General features: G+C 33.8%; 1 protein-coding gene across 2 annotated transcripts in view; it reads right to left on the bottom strand.

The window, feature by feature from the left end:
• Positions 1-1,655: 1,655 nt before the first annotated feature.
• LOC106071245 (uncharacterized) overlaps positions 1,656-18,103 on the bottom strand; it is an 89,877-nt gene continuing 73,429 nt past the window's right edge. For both annotated transcript variants that reach the window (XM_056045149.1, XM_056045150.1), the window contains exons 8-10: positions 13,121-13,328; positions 10,592-10,795; positions 1,656-9,668 (exon numbers count right to left, since the gene is read on the bottom strand). In XM_056045149.1, the coding sequence (XP_055901124.1) occupies positions 9,595-9,668; positions 10,592-10,795; positions 13,121-13,328 (486 nt within the window). In that variant the 3' untranslated portion in view covers positions 1,656-9,594. The remainder of the gene's footprint in view (positions 9,669-10,591; positions 10,796-13,120; positions 13,329-18,103) is intronic.

Here is an 18,103-nt window from a genome sequence, read left to right as displayed (position 1 = left end):
TGAGAAGGATCCTACAAATAACATACCGAGATAATGTTATCATTTTCCCGCATAGGTATTCACCGTCTAAGGAAAAGTGGCGACAGAACTTCGATTGACATTTGTGAGAAATATCATTAGACAAGACGAGACACGTTTACCAAAATCAGCCTTAACATGAAAGCCAAAAAGATGAATGCAAAACATGGCCGTCCACGTCATGGCGTCACACCTTTTTGAAGTCCTGAATTTCGTGGGCACCAGCTGAGAAGTGGTTGTGAAAGTCGCCTTAGACTGATTTCTGTGGAGAGAACTTGCAGCCATATACGTCTAATGACATGCGAGGGGCTTAATTCTATGTGTTTCTAAATATATTACAATAAAGCATGTTACGTTCGCCACTCAACCGGTCAGAAAAGATGTTTGGAAAGCTCCTTAAGCTCAGAGTTGTCTGGGGCAAAGTCCCGGCCACCAAGCATTTTTGTACATTTCTGTTCTTTAGAAACTCTTTCTCCTGGCGTCTACAACGCATTTTCTCATAATAGGAAAATTATAAGTCTAACACTATTAAATTCAGAAGGTTTGGGACATGTTGATACGAAGCTGTGAAAGAGATTCCAGGGAGGAGTTGTTTCTTTGATACGAAGCTGTGAAAGAGATTCCAGGGAGGAGTTGTTTCTTTGATACGAAGCTGTGAAAGAGATTCCAGGGAGGAGTTGTTTCTTTGATACGAAGCTGTGAAAGAGATTCCAGGGAGGAGTTGTTTCTTTGATACGAAGCTGTGAAAGAGATTCCAGGGAGGAGTTGTTTCTTTGATACGAAGCTGTGAAAGAGATTCCAGGGAGGAGTTGTTTCTTTGATACGAAGCTGTGAAAGAGATTCCAGGGAGGAGTTGTTTCTTTGATACGAAGCTGTGAAAGAGATTCCAGGGAGGAGTTGTTTCTTTGATACGAAGCTGTGAAAGAGATTCCAGGGAGGAGTTTTTCGACTTGGGTGTCCCCCGCACCCCCCCGCACCTGCCTAGTGACGCCACTGAGTCAAACCCTTTCCACATCTGGTGTACAGTTAGGCCTACTTTTGCTAGATAATTGATTTTTTCCTTGCTGAATGCATTGATTATTGTTTCGAAATTAAAGACATCCAACTTTGATGATTTGCATCCGTAAATTATGTGCTACAGACATAGGCCTACTGAATCAACATTTTCAAGGGGGGAGGGTGAGTTGTTGACAGTCGTTGACGTGAAGCACCAAACTGCTGGTAGACAACTAAACCGCTGCAGGCCTTATTAAATTTACATTACATTTTACATTTTACCATGAATTGTATTTGTTTTTTTTGTTTTGTTATTCTTAATAACTGACATTTTTCTGGGTAGAAACTAGAAAGACAGGCTCAAATTTCATTCTGATTTCTGTAATTCATCTAATTCTCTGTAAAGGCTGTCCTTATTACTTACAACCATTTTTTTTTACTGCTAATTCTTTAAAATGTCAAGGAGACAAAAGTAATTCCCCAACAAACAAAGGCATGCAGATATTCACACAAACACTGATTGACAACACACATCTCTAACAACATGTTAACACATTCTCACAGACATTTAAACACATGTAAACAGAAGAATGACAATTTAACTGATATAATAAATCACAATTATCACAAAATCCCCTATGCAAGTTTGGTATCATACAATTTATTGAAGCTAAATCAACACCAGCTGTATGCTGGCCCGTAAAATATGATAAAAATCTTCAAGATAAATAAAAAAAAAAAGGCTGTGTCCCGAATAGCCTATTTTACAGCTCACAACAGATCACACTATTAATGAAACACATATCATGTATAGAACCAAATAAATACAAAATGATTTCAAAACATCAAATCATTGATTTAGAAGAACAACATTTGGCTGTTAAAACAAATCAACATTTTAAAACAAATCAACATGACTAAATGATGAATCAAGTAGAACACAGAGAAAGAAAGAAGAAAATAGTTTGAGTAAAAAGGAATTATTTTTTTAAAGTTTCCAATGATAAACAAATAAACTTAAGACAATGTATACATCTTCACTCTTTTTGGTTGGTTAATTAAAAAACAACAACTTCCAACTAACAAAATTACAATGTATACCACACAAGGAACCACAGCTAGACAACATTGAGGGACACAAGGTGTTCAAATCCACAGGTACAGACATTTTCATTTAATATTTAGTCTTAGGATAGCTAATATTTATCATTCATGGTATTAATCCTGACACTTCAATGGGGTTAAGTATGCCCATACAATATTGTAAGTCTTAGGCCAACTAATATATATATATATGTATATATATCATTCATGTTATTAGGTCCTGTACTACCTGAAAGTAGGTCCTGTATTAGATCTACCTGATACACCTCAAGATTCAGCAGAATACCACTAAATTATTAATCAATAGGTTACAGTGAAATAATGGATTAAAAAGGGGAATAACCTTGACACATCAAATGAGTTCCTGCCAATTTTTGGACAGAAAAACCAAGCCAAAGTGATATTCTAAAACTCTTCCACACAGACATGAAATAAACAAATACAACAATCTCATTAGTTCTGATTCAGTTATAAACTCCAGCAACAACAAAACTGTATCAGAAGGGCATCATATTAGACGGTATAATAAACTATGGCAAACAATGTAGTAAAAAAAAACATCTTTTACTTCAACAACCCAGAAAAACCTAAACCATGTATGGCAGTGAGGAGCAGTTGAGGACAGCAGAACATTATGGCACAAAATAATAAAGAGCTTACAACTGAGCAGCAAAAAGCTGTCTGAAAGAGGAAATAGATGGACTAATCAATGATCTCAATGAATTCAAATCCGATGTGTGTACATATTGTTACAATCAAGATTTGGATTTTAAAAAAAACATTCATTTTTCATAATTATCTTATTTTACCATATAATATCTAATCAGCAAAAAAAAATAGTCTGAGATCCAATCTAATCCTCATGTTGTAATTTACATATTGAAAGAAGCGAAATTAGAGAATGCAAATCTGTTGACCAGATAGCCTGATACAAAGGTATGATCAAGATATTGCAGAAACCTAAATGATAAATGATGTCCTATCAGCAAAATATGATTCTACACCCGTCTAGATTTTAAAAAATAAATAAAATAATGACAAAGACGTTACAAACCAATTTCAAATATTGAGCCTGAGAATTGAGAGCTGAATTATAAATAGAGATCTATAGACACCTAGAAAGTAGTGAACATAAAAAATGTTGGAATGGGAAAAAGTAACAGAGTCAATCTTTTTTTTTTTTTTGTTTTGGCCATGAAAGACAAACGTAGAAATATGGAGAATAGCCAAAGCACAGGGGAGATCACCAACAATAACACAGAACAGGAAGAGTACAAGTGACAAAAGTAGGAATAATTTTAAATGGAGATACAATTTAAAACTGATATGAATTTGAAATGTTAAAAAAACAACAAAAAAAAACAACTACAATTTTGAGTTTGGTCATCAAGTGATAGATCCTGCCTCATAGATATTCATAGACCATTGAATCAGACAATTGTAACATAGACAATAGGTCAGACACTGTCACATAGACAATAAAGTCATTCACTGTCACAGACTATAAGTCAGAAACTGTCACATAGAGTCAGTCATTTGTCACAGACAATAAGATCATTCACTTGTCATATAGATAATAAGGTCAGATACTGTCACATAGACCATTAAGTCATTCACTGTCACAGACAATAAGATAAGATACTGTCAACATAGACAATTAAGTCAGACACTGTCACATTGATGATGAAATAAAAACCAAACTTGAAGCTAGTGAGACAGTAAGAGTGAGCAAATGTTTCTAACATGATATAAAGATCAACTGATTTGAACTTCATTGTGGGAAACACAACAGTTCAACAAGCTGTTCAAGTATTGCCTCCTATGTAAATATATCAAGAGGTGCACAGGAAAAGCTCACATAACTTTGACCATAGTAAAGATCAAGTCTTAAGAGGTACACATTCAATCATTCTACTCGTATTAGCATCAATACCCTTCAACTGGTAGGAAAAGAAATATTTGTAAATTGTTTTTTGATGGTGTTTATAATTGTATTAATGTATATTTATGGTATTAAGAAAATTGTGGTTACAAAACAAAGTTCAAAGGAGAAAAAAAAGTGCAAATCTAGTTGGCCATTGTGTTAACCATTGTAGTGTCATTACAATTTATCTTTAATTTTTTAATATTTGTTTTAATAACAACTTTTGTTATAAATATTCATTTTTATTGTCCCTTCAATACAAGGTTAACTTGTACTGTGTAGTTTTATCATGGGATAGGATGGGTTAGTTTATGCTGCAGTTCTCAGCAATATTTTTAAAATCCTGATGGAGAGCTGTTTTTGAGTTCTGAACTCAGAAACAAAGCACTGCATCATCTGTAACGCTAGCATGAACTGAAGACATTGGGAGATTCATCATTATGTTGTCATTTCTTTTCATTTTGAGGCTTTGTATTTTGTGTGTTTATGCGTTCTTTAAACAGTTCTGGCTATTCTAGTCACCATTACTCTTGAAATAGCCAACCATAGTTAGCATCTCCTTACTTAAGTTATTTTCAAATATGATAGATTTATTATATTTCATATAGATAGTGACCTGTTGAAACTGAAATAGCATGTCGTAACTTAAGCATTTTCTAAGAGCACAATTGATCTACTAATTTAGAAAATATGTTTGTAATCAGCAACACCATCACATTATTCACAACACATCAGTAAACAATGTTTTCCAACCATCACATCTGTAAGCAGTGTTCTGCAACCATCTCATCAGTAAACAATGTCATCCTACAACCACATCACTGTGAAAACTATAAAAACATCTCTAGTCTACCTAACATCACAACATTCACATCAATAGCATGTATAATAAATAAATAACCCATAATTTTCTTCAATAAATAAAATGATGTGTATTGAGCAGAGAATTAAAACCTAACCAACAATTCTATCACTAAAACATTTAGGCAACTTTTAAACATACATGACAGGTTTTTCTAACAAATTAAAAATATCAGACAGTGAGTCAAACTTCTTTTTTAGCGATAAATAAAACAGACCAGCCAGTTCTGACAGAATTTCTAAGGTTAATGTGGAAGTTTGTGTGTGTAAACACAACTTCAATCATAGTTCAGAAAATAGGCCTTAAGGGTTCTCAAGTTGAAAAAGGCACAAAGTTGAAACAAGCAAGTTTCAAGAATTCATGAACAATATTTTTGTGCTTTTATATTTTAAAAGAGCAAGCAGTTGTGACTTGTATATGAATGAAACAAAAATGTACCATTTCTAAATGCTCCAAGAATAAATAAATATTTTGTGTCAATGAAATGTGAAACTTCATTTTTAAATGATAGGATTGAAACATAGAACGTTCTCATTGAAACATGACATTAAAAAATGTTTTAAAAAATACTATCAAATTTACTTTAAAAAAAAAACAAAACAACAAAGTTCATGCTAAAAGGCTGTGGAATGATACTGAACATTTCTGTTCAAATGTTGTTTTTACCAAAAACAATGTTTTTTTAAAAGTAGGGGCTAAAAAAAAAAAGACTAAATTTTTCTACTATTGATTCTCTACATAGTGATGACACAGGCTCAAGACAATTATTTTATGTTATAGAATTAGTGGAATGAAAATATGAACAACTATTACAAAAAAAATACACTTAGTCCAATATGTATAAAAAAAATATTGCCTAGATCGAGTTCTTCAGAGACTTGTACACAGTCAGTAAGTTTTTCTATGTAAATGTAAAAATCCTAAATATAGTATTCCAGTTCATTTCATAAACACCAATTTATTTTATTTTAAAAAGGCTGTGCATTCTATAACAAATCTAACATTTTCTGATAACAAATAAAAAGTTATTGAACTTTAATCACAACAGGGTAGTGATATACAAATGAGCAAAATTGATAATTTAGTCGGAACTTAAAAATAAATGAATAAAGAGTGATTTTTTTTCAAAGAAAACAACCTAGTGATTCCCCCACTTTTTTTTTTTTCAACACATTGAAATTTTTGAAATTCCAGTATTTCAACTACAAACATGCTTATGTTAATATATAAACTATAAAATGTTTATGTTCTAAATATAAACTAAAAAAAAATATGTATATGTTCAGCACATAAACTAAAACATATGTTAAGGCTTGACTTATCTTTTGCTAAGTTTTGAATTATCTTTTGCTAAGTCTTGAATTATCTTTTTGCTTTGAGCTTTTATTCCTCCCAGAATGCTTCAATCAACACCGGGCACTGATTTCATAATGCGTTTACATGGTTAATTTTTCAAACAACAAGAGTCCACTATTTACATGGTTGAAAACAAAGTCCACAGCAGGATTTCACATTTCCTGCCTAGTGGGAGTTACAAACAACAGAAATGTTCACCTTCCAGAAGACACACAATTTGTCTGAAGGCAATAAATGGAAAAAAAAAAAAAACTGACACCGATCAGATATTGACTAACAACATACAGTACTGATAGTAAGAGGCTTAACATACAGTACTGATAGTTAAGGGCTTAACATACAGTACTGATTATCTGATAATGGACCTCATTCACCAATCGTAAATAAACACATTTAGCCACGTCATAATATTGATAAAACAATGAAAAATATGTATCACGTGACAGCCACTATGGATTACATAATTTGTATAGAAGATATATAGAATCACGTGGCTAAATGTTGTTTGTTTACAATTGGTGAATGAGGTCTATTAAGGGCTTAACACAACAATAGTCTTAAAAAAAAAAGACAACATAAAATTCAATAGCAGAAGAATGTGGCATTTTGTATATAAAAGAATCCAACAAATGAGATCAAATTGAAAGTCCAAATGTTTCAAGCATAAAGGGAGAAACTTGTTCATGCCAATCTTTCAGAAATTGTTCAAGTGACAATCTGGAGTAAACAAAGTGTTAACAATCAAAAGAAAAATTGTAGATCAAGATTTGAAAGTCATTCACTGGTGCATTAGCGAAAGAAATATTATATTAGTTAACTGAGATGAATTAAGTTTTCATTAGGTACAAAAATGGTCTTGAGCTATGTACATGGACATGTCAATGATCTAGAAGGCCTACATTACTGAATTGATGACAAGCAGTTTTCAGACCTCTGTACAGTATGAACAGCATTCGTTAAGTCTTATAACATTAAAACATGTTATAAAGTTGTCAGCTACTCTTTAAATAGACAAGACTTAATGGTTGCACTAATCAAGTTGATTCAATGTAACAACCAGGAGCAACACAAAGGATGAAATCAAACCAGGAGCAACAGAAGGGATGAAATCAAACCAGGTGCAACAGAAGGGATGAAATCAAACCAGGAGCAACAAGGGATGAGGCAGAGATTGGAAAGGATACAATGTTGATCAATGACAATCAATATAATTTATCAATGTCAATGTAGAAGTAGAAAAAAAGGTTGTAGCAGCAGCCTGTACTTTGTCACCAACTTGAGATAATTAGGCTCATTTTCTTTCCTTTAATTCGTAAGAAAACAGATCTATATGATAAGACTAACCTTTCAATAATTTATTTGCACATTTTATAATTATATGTTACTATGTAAGACAGAAATTCAATTAGGATTATATTTTCATATTATTAATTATTATCTTTCCCAAATTTTTTTTCCATTTGACTAGCCTTTAAATTTGGAACTAAAAGTTTAAAATGTAAATTTATAAATTAATTATTTTTAGTGTATTGAACATTAATCACAACAGGGTAGTGATATACAAATGAGCAAAATTGATAATTTAGTCGGAACTTACAAATAAATGAATAAAGAGTGATTTTTTTTCAAAGAAAATGATTTTAGCTTTCTTCCCTTTTATTTTTAAGCTATAAATCTGCATTTTAAAAAGTTTCTTTTGTTACAAGCAGGTAATAAACTATAGGCTGAAATAAAAAAAAAACAAATAATAAGTCACATCTGTACTCCTGTTCCTGCAATGCAATTTTGTTTAGTGATCAGGAAACTACAGTCTGGCATTGCACATGTCTTGTAATTACATCACATAATGATATGTACTCAACACCACACTAATACATGCTTGATACATTCATAATGTTGAATATCAACATTTGGGTAATATCAACCCGAATACAGATTTTATCAAGTCCATAAACATTAATATGGTTTTTCTTTTCTTTTCACATTCAGAACAATAATGGCACTGTTTTAAATTGTTTATCACAGGAAACAACATTTATATATAGTATATCTGATACACAGGAAACAACAGACCAACTCCCCGCCCCTAAAAACCACTGACTAAGTAGTTAGGTATTTAGCGACTAACATATGAGTTCTGATGAAGATATTGGGACTTTGGCTAGATCATCGCTCTCGAGCATAAGTAAATCAAGGCAGTTGGCTGTTGACTTCTGCTTGAAATTACAGGCCAAACAAAGAAACTTGTAGTTTTGTTTTTTGTTTTGATAATGTTGCAGAAGTAGGATGTCAGGTTCTGATGGGTTATAGCGGAGGAAATGCTCCCATTGCCTCAGCTGGCACCTCCGTGGAAACGTCTGCCAGGGGAAGCGGAAAGGTTAAGTACGAGAGCAAACATGCCTCCCAGTGAGCTACCACTGCATGCTCTAGCGAGTATACCTGCACGTGGTGGAGATGTGAGAAAGGCTTGCTAACCAGTCCAAAACCCCCATTGCTTCGTTCCCCAACGGGAACCATACGGGTGGTGATGGTCCCCCCACATGGTCAGTGGGACAGTATAGGCATATGGAGGGCCATCCTGTGGGCTCAGCCTCCGGCCTCGCATGAGAGGAGGAACTCATGTCATTGGCTCAAGGGACAGTTTCTCAAGACCAGACGGATGTGATTAAATGATCATCTAGTCGCTGGGGGACTCCAGACCGACGGGTTGGTGAAGAGCCAATTCCTCATCCTGGCCACGGGATAAAAGCCTTTCCCGGGTCACATGGTTCATAAAAGGGACTCGGTCATCTCGAACCATAAATGAACATCTCTACGATGGGTTATAGAAAAATAACATAAAAAGGAATAGACAAAAAAAAAAAACACATTATATTTATCCTCATTATATTGTCTTGTCTTTTTATGTCCCTAACCCCTAACCCTCTTCTTACTCACTGTGCTATAATAAGTCAAATTACTCAGAGGTTGTTTATATACATACATACATTTATATTCTGACAGACTGCACTTAACATACAGTTTACTTTAATAAAAGCTGGTAGATAAACAAGTCTAGAATGTTTGTAGTTTGGAAGGAAAATGCATTGTTTCAGGAACAATGTTGCAACTTTTTGTTTGTTGTAGCTTAACATCTTGTTCACCATCACACACGTCTATTTTCCTGTCAGTACTAGCATAAATCCATGTTATTTATACACTGTGTAGAAAAATTGTGTGGCTTTAACCATCTGGCAGCTAAGTATCAACTGTATTGAATAAAGATGTTTATAAGTGGTCACAATTCTGTAAGATTTTCCAATAACTTTACATCTATATCTTTCAACAGCATTGATTAACATTGATCAAAGATTGCCAAATCATTTTCATTGAGACTGGCTTTAAACTCAGGCTTGTAATCAACTTTTTCTGAGAAAAAATAAGAACAAAATATATGCTTAGAAAAATAAGACAATATGTAGAAAAAAAAGGAGTTAGGCCATATTGTTAATAAAGCAGCTTCAAGTGTACTGGGAAATACTTTTGAAGTTCTACAACATAAATGCATTTACTGCTGAATAGTTCAAGTTAAATTATTCAAAGAATTGGCCTTGGTGTCACAAGATACTATCAGACAAGTTTGTTTGCTTTAAAGAGAAAAAAAAAAGAAATGAAACAGACTTGTTTAGTGGTTGAATGACAAAACAGTGAGATCAGTTTTTTAAACATTTATTTCATGTGCATAGTTTACCCAGATAAACTGGGACAAGCGGGGATATTTTTAAACAACAGACTTGATATTCAATTACAATAATGCAAGGACAGTGTTTCTCAAACTTTTACTAGTGAAAAATTATGTGCACCCCTAATCATTCTCTGCCTGGCCTCTACTATTTCTCAAAATAAGAAGAACATAGGTCAAATAATTTACGAGGGGTAGGATACACATTTGAGGCAGTAGAACATAATATTTCAAATGAACTTGATTGTCGTAAGATCATCTTTGTGTTCAGCAGACATTTCGTAGCAGCTTTGTTCAAGCAAAGCACATTAAAAGAATGATGGTAACTTAAAAAAAAAAAGATGTCTGACTATAGAATCGTAATGCCTTCTCTGAAGATCTTTTTGACAAAATATAATAATTTATTAAATATCTGTAGTGCTTGATTTAAACTTAAATATGAATTTATAACCACAAAGAAATTACAAAAGATAACTGGACATTAAAAAATACAAATGTTGTACTAGGATACTCATTAACCTATGAAGATGAAGACATATTTGTTATCTCTCAAAACAGGGATCTCTTTCTATTCATGATTAATGACACCACATAAACAACCAATAATTACCTGGGCAACCTTCAGTTGACATGCTGGCTATTATTTCTCTCTGTAACCTGTTCAATTCTATCAAGTCTGGCAGCAATCGAAACAAATCAAGAAGTATTCTTGAGCAGTAAGCAGGCCGCCTCTTGGACACTTCCTCAACCAGCAAATCAAGATAATAACCATTGACCTGTTGGATGCTTTCTGCTCTCTCAAACTCTAAAGATTCTGAACACAAAGTTATTAATTTTCATTTTTGCATTTTATTTCCTTATGCAGATTCTTGTCACTAAGTGTAACAACTATGCACTATGTTGGGAAAAAGAAGCTGCTTCTAAGTTATACAATAGGATCAACAAACAACAATGGTCACAGGGTAAGTGATTCAAAGTCATTACAATGGTCACAGGGTAAGTGATTCAAAGTCATTATAATGTTCACAGGGTAAGTGATTCAAAGTCATTATAATGGTCACAGGGTAAGTGATTCAAAGTCGTTACAATGGTCACAGGGTAAGTGATTCAAAGTTGTTACAATGGTCACAGGGTAAGTGATTCAAAGTCGTTACAATGGCCACAGGGTAAGTGATTCAAAGTCATTAAAATGGTCACAGGGTAAGTGATTCAAAGTCGTTACAATGGTCACAGGGTAAGTGATTCAAAGTCATTATAATGGTCACAGGGTAAGTGATTCAAAGTCGTTACAATGGTCACAGGGTAAGTGATTCAAAGTCGTTACAATGGTCACAGGGTAAGTGATTCAAAGTCATTATAATGGTCACAGGGTAAGTGATTCAAAGTCGTTACAATGGTCACAGGGTAAGTGATTCAAAGTCGTTACAATGGTCACAGGGTAAGTGATTCAAAGTCATTACAATGGTCACAGGGTAAGTGATTCAAAGTCGTTACAATGGTCACAGGGTAAGTGATTCAAAGTCATTATAATGGTCACAGGGTAAGTGATTCAAAGTCATTACAATGGTCACAGGGTAAGTGATTCAAAGTCGTTACAATGGTCACAGGGTAAGTGATTCAAAGTCATTATAATGGTCACAGGGTAAGTGATTCAAAGTCATTATAATGGTCACAGGGTAAGTGATTCAAAGTCGTTACAATGGTCACAGGGTAAGTGATTCAAAGTCATTATAATGGTCACAGGGTAAGTGATTCAAAGTTGTTACAATGGTCACAGGGTAAGTGATTCAAAGTCGTTACAATGGTCACAGGGTAAGTGATTCAAAGTCATTATAATGGTCACAGGGTAAGTGATTCAAAGTCGTTACAATGGTCACAGGGTAAGTGATTCAAAGTCGTTACAATGGTCACAGGGTAAGTGATTCAAAGTCATTACAATGGTCACAGGGTAAGTGATTCAAAGTCGTTACAATGGTCACAGGGTAAGTGATTCAAAGTCATTATAATGGTCACAGGGTAAGTGATTCAAAGTCATTATAATGGTCACAGGGTAAGTGATTCAAAGTCGTTACAATGGTCACAGGGTAAGTGATTCAAAGTCATTATAATGGTCACAGGGTAAGTGATTCAAAGTCGTTACAATGGTCACAGGGTTAGTGATTCAAAGTCGTTACAATGGTCACAGGGTAAGTGATTCAAAGTCGTTACAATGGTCACAGGGTAAGTGATTCAAAGTCGTTACAATGGTCCCCAGATAAAACCCTCATCTTAAATAACACCCAACTGATGTGCATAGATTTGAAATAGAATGTTATCATCTTTTCCTGAGATACTCTAAATTATCTACAACACAAAAACATCACAACAAAACACACCATATTATCACAAAAAAGAAATCCCAACACAATACATCATATCAACACAAAAAACGTCACAACACTACATCATATCAATACAAGACAAACATCTCAACACAATATATCATATCAACACAAGAAAAACATCACAACACTACATCATATCAACACAAGACAAACATCTCAACACAATATATCATATCAACACAAGACAAACATCACAATATAAAACATCATACCAGCACAAGACAAACATACTAACACAATACATCATTTCAACACAAGAAAAACATCACACATAATACTTGCCAATAATAATTGCCAGAAACAGAAAAAACACAACACTACATCACACCAACACAATAAAAACATCACAACACAAACAAATTACAAAGCTTACTTAGTAATTATAGTCATCACACCCTTCACTACTCTTAGTGTAAATAAACTTCACATTGTGATAGATTTAGTTAAGTCTACTTCACAACAACACTTTCAATTACTTGCCCATATTTTTTTCCTTCATAAGTTTTTGACTTCAGTTATTTTAACATTTCTCTGTTTGAAATTCTCTTCTTGATTCATTAATAAATCATATAAATAAAATACATTTTCATAAATATTTACAGTATTTATGAATGTATAGGAAATGATGATAAATAGACTGTAACCCACATAATTAATACTAATAACCACAGGCCCTATCTACATTATTGATTAAGTCCAATCTTCATTATTGACCAGGTCCAATCTACATTATTGACTAGGTCCAATCTACATACCATGGCCTGAAGCTGTCAGCTGTATGGCACACAAGATTGCCAACTCCAAGTTGCTTAACTCTAGTTTGTTGAACTTGTTGGTGAAGGAGATAATCTTGTCCACAATACTAGGGCTCAGAATTTTCTCCATCCATGCCCGGGTGTAAAATGTGCCATCCACCAGCTGGAGGTAGCTCTCATTGTCATAGAAAAGTTTGCTGTTGGTCATCTAGTGAGAAGAGGCATTGACATTTTTAAGGCACTTTAGGCAGTAACAGGTCCACAAGAGGTCAAATAGTGACAAGAAAGTGGAGCATTCATAATTTTTAGAAATTCAAATTTGATTTCCAGCAATTATAGAAATGATACTAAGACTACTAAGAGTGTTAAATATGGGTCTAAACAATGGATGTGCTAAGGATTGCTTGAGGAGTTTAGAAAATCTAAAGATAGAGAATTGAGAAATCAAAAATTGTTTTTTCAGAATATATGCATGAATAAAAAAAAAAAAGTTCTGTACTCATTGTTTAAACAGAATAAATGTATCACATTTTTAAGAAGAGAGTAATTTGTTTTTATAAAGAATGTCTAGATGTTTGACACAGCTGGTCAATGTGACACAAGAAATAAAAAATAATAGTAACATTAATATAGCTTGTTTTCAAACACACTGTGGACTTCAGGCTTTAGGATAATGTAACAGACCATATACACATTTAAAAAAAATGAATCTGCAAAACTTTTCAACATTACAAAATTTAATTTAATTCAAATGTCCAAAATAAATGTTTTAGCTTAAGGAATAACAACAATGATACTGTGTCTTTCTGAATATTTTCTTTTAATTGGCTGCATTTTATGGGCTTTATGTTGTCTCTATATCTATTTGGCTTCATAATCCAAGCCATAAAATAATCTATTCCACAACACATACACATTTAGAATCTCAAAGACACTTTTAAAATTATTTTTTTTGTTTTTCAGTAACAAAGAAAAACTGAACTGAAATCTATGCCTCGAAAAAAAAAATTGATTCTGCTTCTCAGGTTAAAGCATAACAGAAATCAGAAACTTGTCCAGCTGAGTCAACCCTAGAGCAATATATTTTCCCTTGGTTTTAAATACTATGTAATTGAATGCTGTCTGACACAAGAGTTCAAATAAATCAATACTGTAGGGCTTAGACTATTGAATCATCCTAACCAGTTTGGCTCTAAAGTCAATACTTTGATTTTAGTCTCAGCAATGGACAACTCTGTCTCTAAGCAAAATGATTATTTTTTAAATCAGACTTATCTTATCTTATATAATACAGACGTTAATTCAAAAAAGAAGATGATTACGTCCTACGCGTCATGCATTTAGTCATGCATGTTAACCAACGACTCAAATTCTGCCAAGTCACTGGTTTTCCTGGCTAGCTCAGGCAACCCATTCCATGCTCTAATAGCAATAAGGAATAAGGAGCATTTGTACAAATTTGTCCTAGCATATGGGATGAGGAATGTGCCTTTATCCTTGTGTCTTTCTGAGTATTTTATTAAATTTTGTTTTTGTATTTGAAGATTATGGTTCCGTGTTTTATGTATAATTGGTAATTTACTTTTGAGTCTTTTCTCCTGAAGGCTTTCCAAATTTAGTGATTTTACTAAAGGTGTTATTGTAGTCAAATGTGAATATTCGTGTGTTATGAATCTCACTGCTCTATTTTGTGACTGATCCAGTTTCTTAATGTTTTTTTGAGTTGAGGGGTCCCAAACAGAGGATGCACATTCTATTATTGGCCTAACCAAGGTTAAGTAACATTTCAGTTTTATGTTCTTATTTGATTTATAATAATTTACTTTAATAAACCCTAATGCTTTGTTTGATTTTTTGATAGTTTCATCAATATGGGGATTCCATGACAGTTTTTCATTTATTATAACACCTAGGTATTTTGCGTTTTTAGTCTGTGTTACTGGTTTACCAAGCAATATAATCCTATTTAATTATAAATGAAATGTTCACTGTTATTTAAAAGCAAAGTATTTATTCACGATTATAAAAAAGACTTTGTATACAATGATAAGCTAACATTTGGATGCAACTTTTAATACAATTATGCATTAAAATACAAATGTGGAGTGTGTTCATATTTAGATTCCAAAATTTCACTGTAACTTCAAACCAAAACTTTGCTGCAAAGTGATCCATATTGAGCTCTTTATGAGATTGTAATATGACATTAGGAGGTGTGTGCTGGCTGAGTGGTAAAGCACTTGGCTTCTGAACCAAGGTTACTGGGTTCTAATCATAGATTTTTAATGTCAAGATCTTTAGGGCACTTCTGATCCCACTGTCTTATTGAATTGGTTGCTTAGCGCAGTGTTCATCACTAGTTGATGACGTCATCTGAGTTTATTTCTAGTTTCTTGTGTAGGCTAGGGGAATGATCTCCCCTTGTTGCTTAGTCATTATTTCTTGTGACGTAGAGTGAGTGCGTGTTATGACTTTCGTCATAAATCGTCTGTTTCATTCTCTCCATCTTGTGTTGAAGAGACAAGTCGCATTTGGAATTTCTCCTTGGATCTGATACTGAATAGTCTTATCATTGTTCCTTGGATATATTCTTATTGGATTATCTTGACCCCTGTTGAGGGTGAGTTTTATTTTCACATTATAATTATATAGTTGTTTGTAATTGGATTCGATCATATTTGTATTTTTATAATTAGACTGGAAGATTAGAAGAATTCGTTCTTTTATCATTCTATAGGGTCTCAGTGTCAAGACTCAGTGTCAGTCTCAGTGTCAAGTCTCAGTGTCAAGACTTAGTGTCAGTCTCAGTGTCAAGTCTCAGTGTCAAGACTCAGTGTTAAACTCAGTGTCAAGTCTCAGTTTTCAGTCTCAGTTGTCAATATTGAGATTTCAGCTTTAGTCTACAGGACTGAGGTCTTCATCTCAGTTGGTCTGTCTCAGTGTTAGACTCAGTGTCAAGTCTAAGTGTTAGACTCAGGTCTTCATCTCAGTTAGTCTGTCTGACGGTCAAGTTTGTTTTTACTAAGTGAACTGGATCATATTAGGCTACATCATATTATGTATCTACTGTTATTTATATCATTATTATTATTCATATATCAGTTCATTGTAAATATATTATTAGATTAAATTCATAATTTTATTAAAATCATCATACAGCTCGTTTATTAATTTATGTATAACAGAGTGTGTATGGTGTGACTGTCGGGCTGAACTTGGGCCTAAAATATTACAAGTTTTTAAGTAATTATAATTTAAAACACACATTTGTAATTCAAAATTACTGTAATATCTAGACACATTAATACATAATAATAATTCAGTAATTTCATTCAACAAAGACCTGACACCCACCCAGCTCTAATGACCTTAGTTGGGGAAAAGTTGGTCATTGTGCTGGACATATGACACCCTCGCTAACCATGGGCCGCAGAAACAGAGGACCTTTACATCATCTGCCCTATAAATTGCAAGGTCAAAAAGTGGAACTTCAATTTTTTAAAATGACATTAATACAAAAACAACATTTCTCACTATTTACTCAACACATAAATTTGAATCATTATGGCTAATGAGAGCAGCAGAATAAGTTTTAGCTGTCCAAAGGCATTGGTCCTACTTCACTAGAATAAGAAAATATTTGAAGTGTGTAAGTGGGGGGGGGTATTGAGCAGGAGGTTGCAATGACTCCTGGCACAGCACTTGAATGTTATAATAAACACTATATGAGCCTTTAGTTCATTTCAGAGCCACAGGTTCATAACCTAGCCCCAAACACTGATCACTCTTTGCAGACTTGATTGCATGACATTATTTTCTGATTATAGAGAATATTTGAATCTCAATAGTCTGATATTTAACAAACAGTGATGCCTGTTGGATTATCAAAAACTTTGTAAAACCAAAGAGCTTTTCTATAGCGCTACTATCAAGCTTATAGCATGTTCAGAGCAATCTCAGTTGAGGACCAGTGTGTGTGTGTATGGGGAGGGGGTATCTAGGAGAAGGTTTTCCGTGCTGCCTTTAGACGCTCAGTAAGCACAACTCTCCTTGAGTCAGGTGTCGAAGCAGGGTGTAGGTATAATAAGGCATAATGATTACAGCTTATCTTATAATTAGAATTTATCTTATTATGATTAGAGTTTATCAGGATTAGAGGCTATCTTATAATTACATCTTATCTTAACAGAAATAGAAGATATCATGATTAGAGGTTATTAAGTCATAACTAGAAATTGTCTTATCGGGATTAGAGCTTATTTTGATTAAAGCTTATCTTATAACTAGAAATTATCTTATTGTGATTAAAGCCTATTTTATGACTACAACTATCTTACACTTAGATTTTTTTCATAACTAGTGTTTATCCTGAATAAACCTTACCTTAGAATGATTATAGGTTATCTTATCATGATTAGAACTTTTCATGAAAAGAGGTAATTTTAACATAATTAGAGTTTATTGTATCCTAACTGATTTTCTTGTGATTGGAGCTAAGCTTAACATAATTAGAGTTTATTGTATCCTAAGAGCCCGGGCATGCTACCCTGCCTCATAGAGGCGCCCAGGTGGAAACGATCGTAGGAGGAAACGATTAGGCTAAAGGGTAGCAAAACAAGTCTCCTGTGGGGGTGCCTAAGGGGGTGCGAGAGCATCCTCATTGCACTGCGCGGAGTTGTAAAAAAGCTCCCACAACCTTGTCACAATCAAGCCTCTGTTCTGCAAGGGGCCGTTACATAATAATAAATGGCGTGTCCCGCTTGATTAGCCTGGTATAGAAAAGAAAAATGGCGGGGGTCTTAGTAAATCTTTACGCGGCCTCTGACCGCGAGTCTGACCCGCCCGCCAGACAAAACAGTGTAACACTATTTTCATACTGGCCGGTGAGAGGGAGCTCTTGTTCACTTTTGCTGGCCTAGAGTTCCAAGAGCCGATGGCTCAACTCTACCTAACAGTTTAAGAAGAAAAAAAGTATCCTAAGAG

This window comes from Biomphalaria glabrata, chromosome 10, assembly GCF_947242115.1.
Source record: "Biomphalaria glabrata chromosome 10, xgBioGlab47.1, whole genome shotgun sequence".
NCBI classification, from domain to species: domain Eukaryota; kingdom Metazoa; phylum Mollusca; class Gastropoda; family Planorbidae; genus Biomphalaria; species Biomphalaria glabrata.
This window is presented reverse-complemented; position numbering and strand designations above follow the sequence as displayed.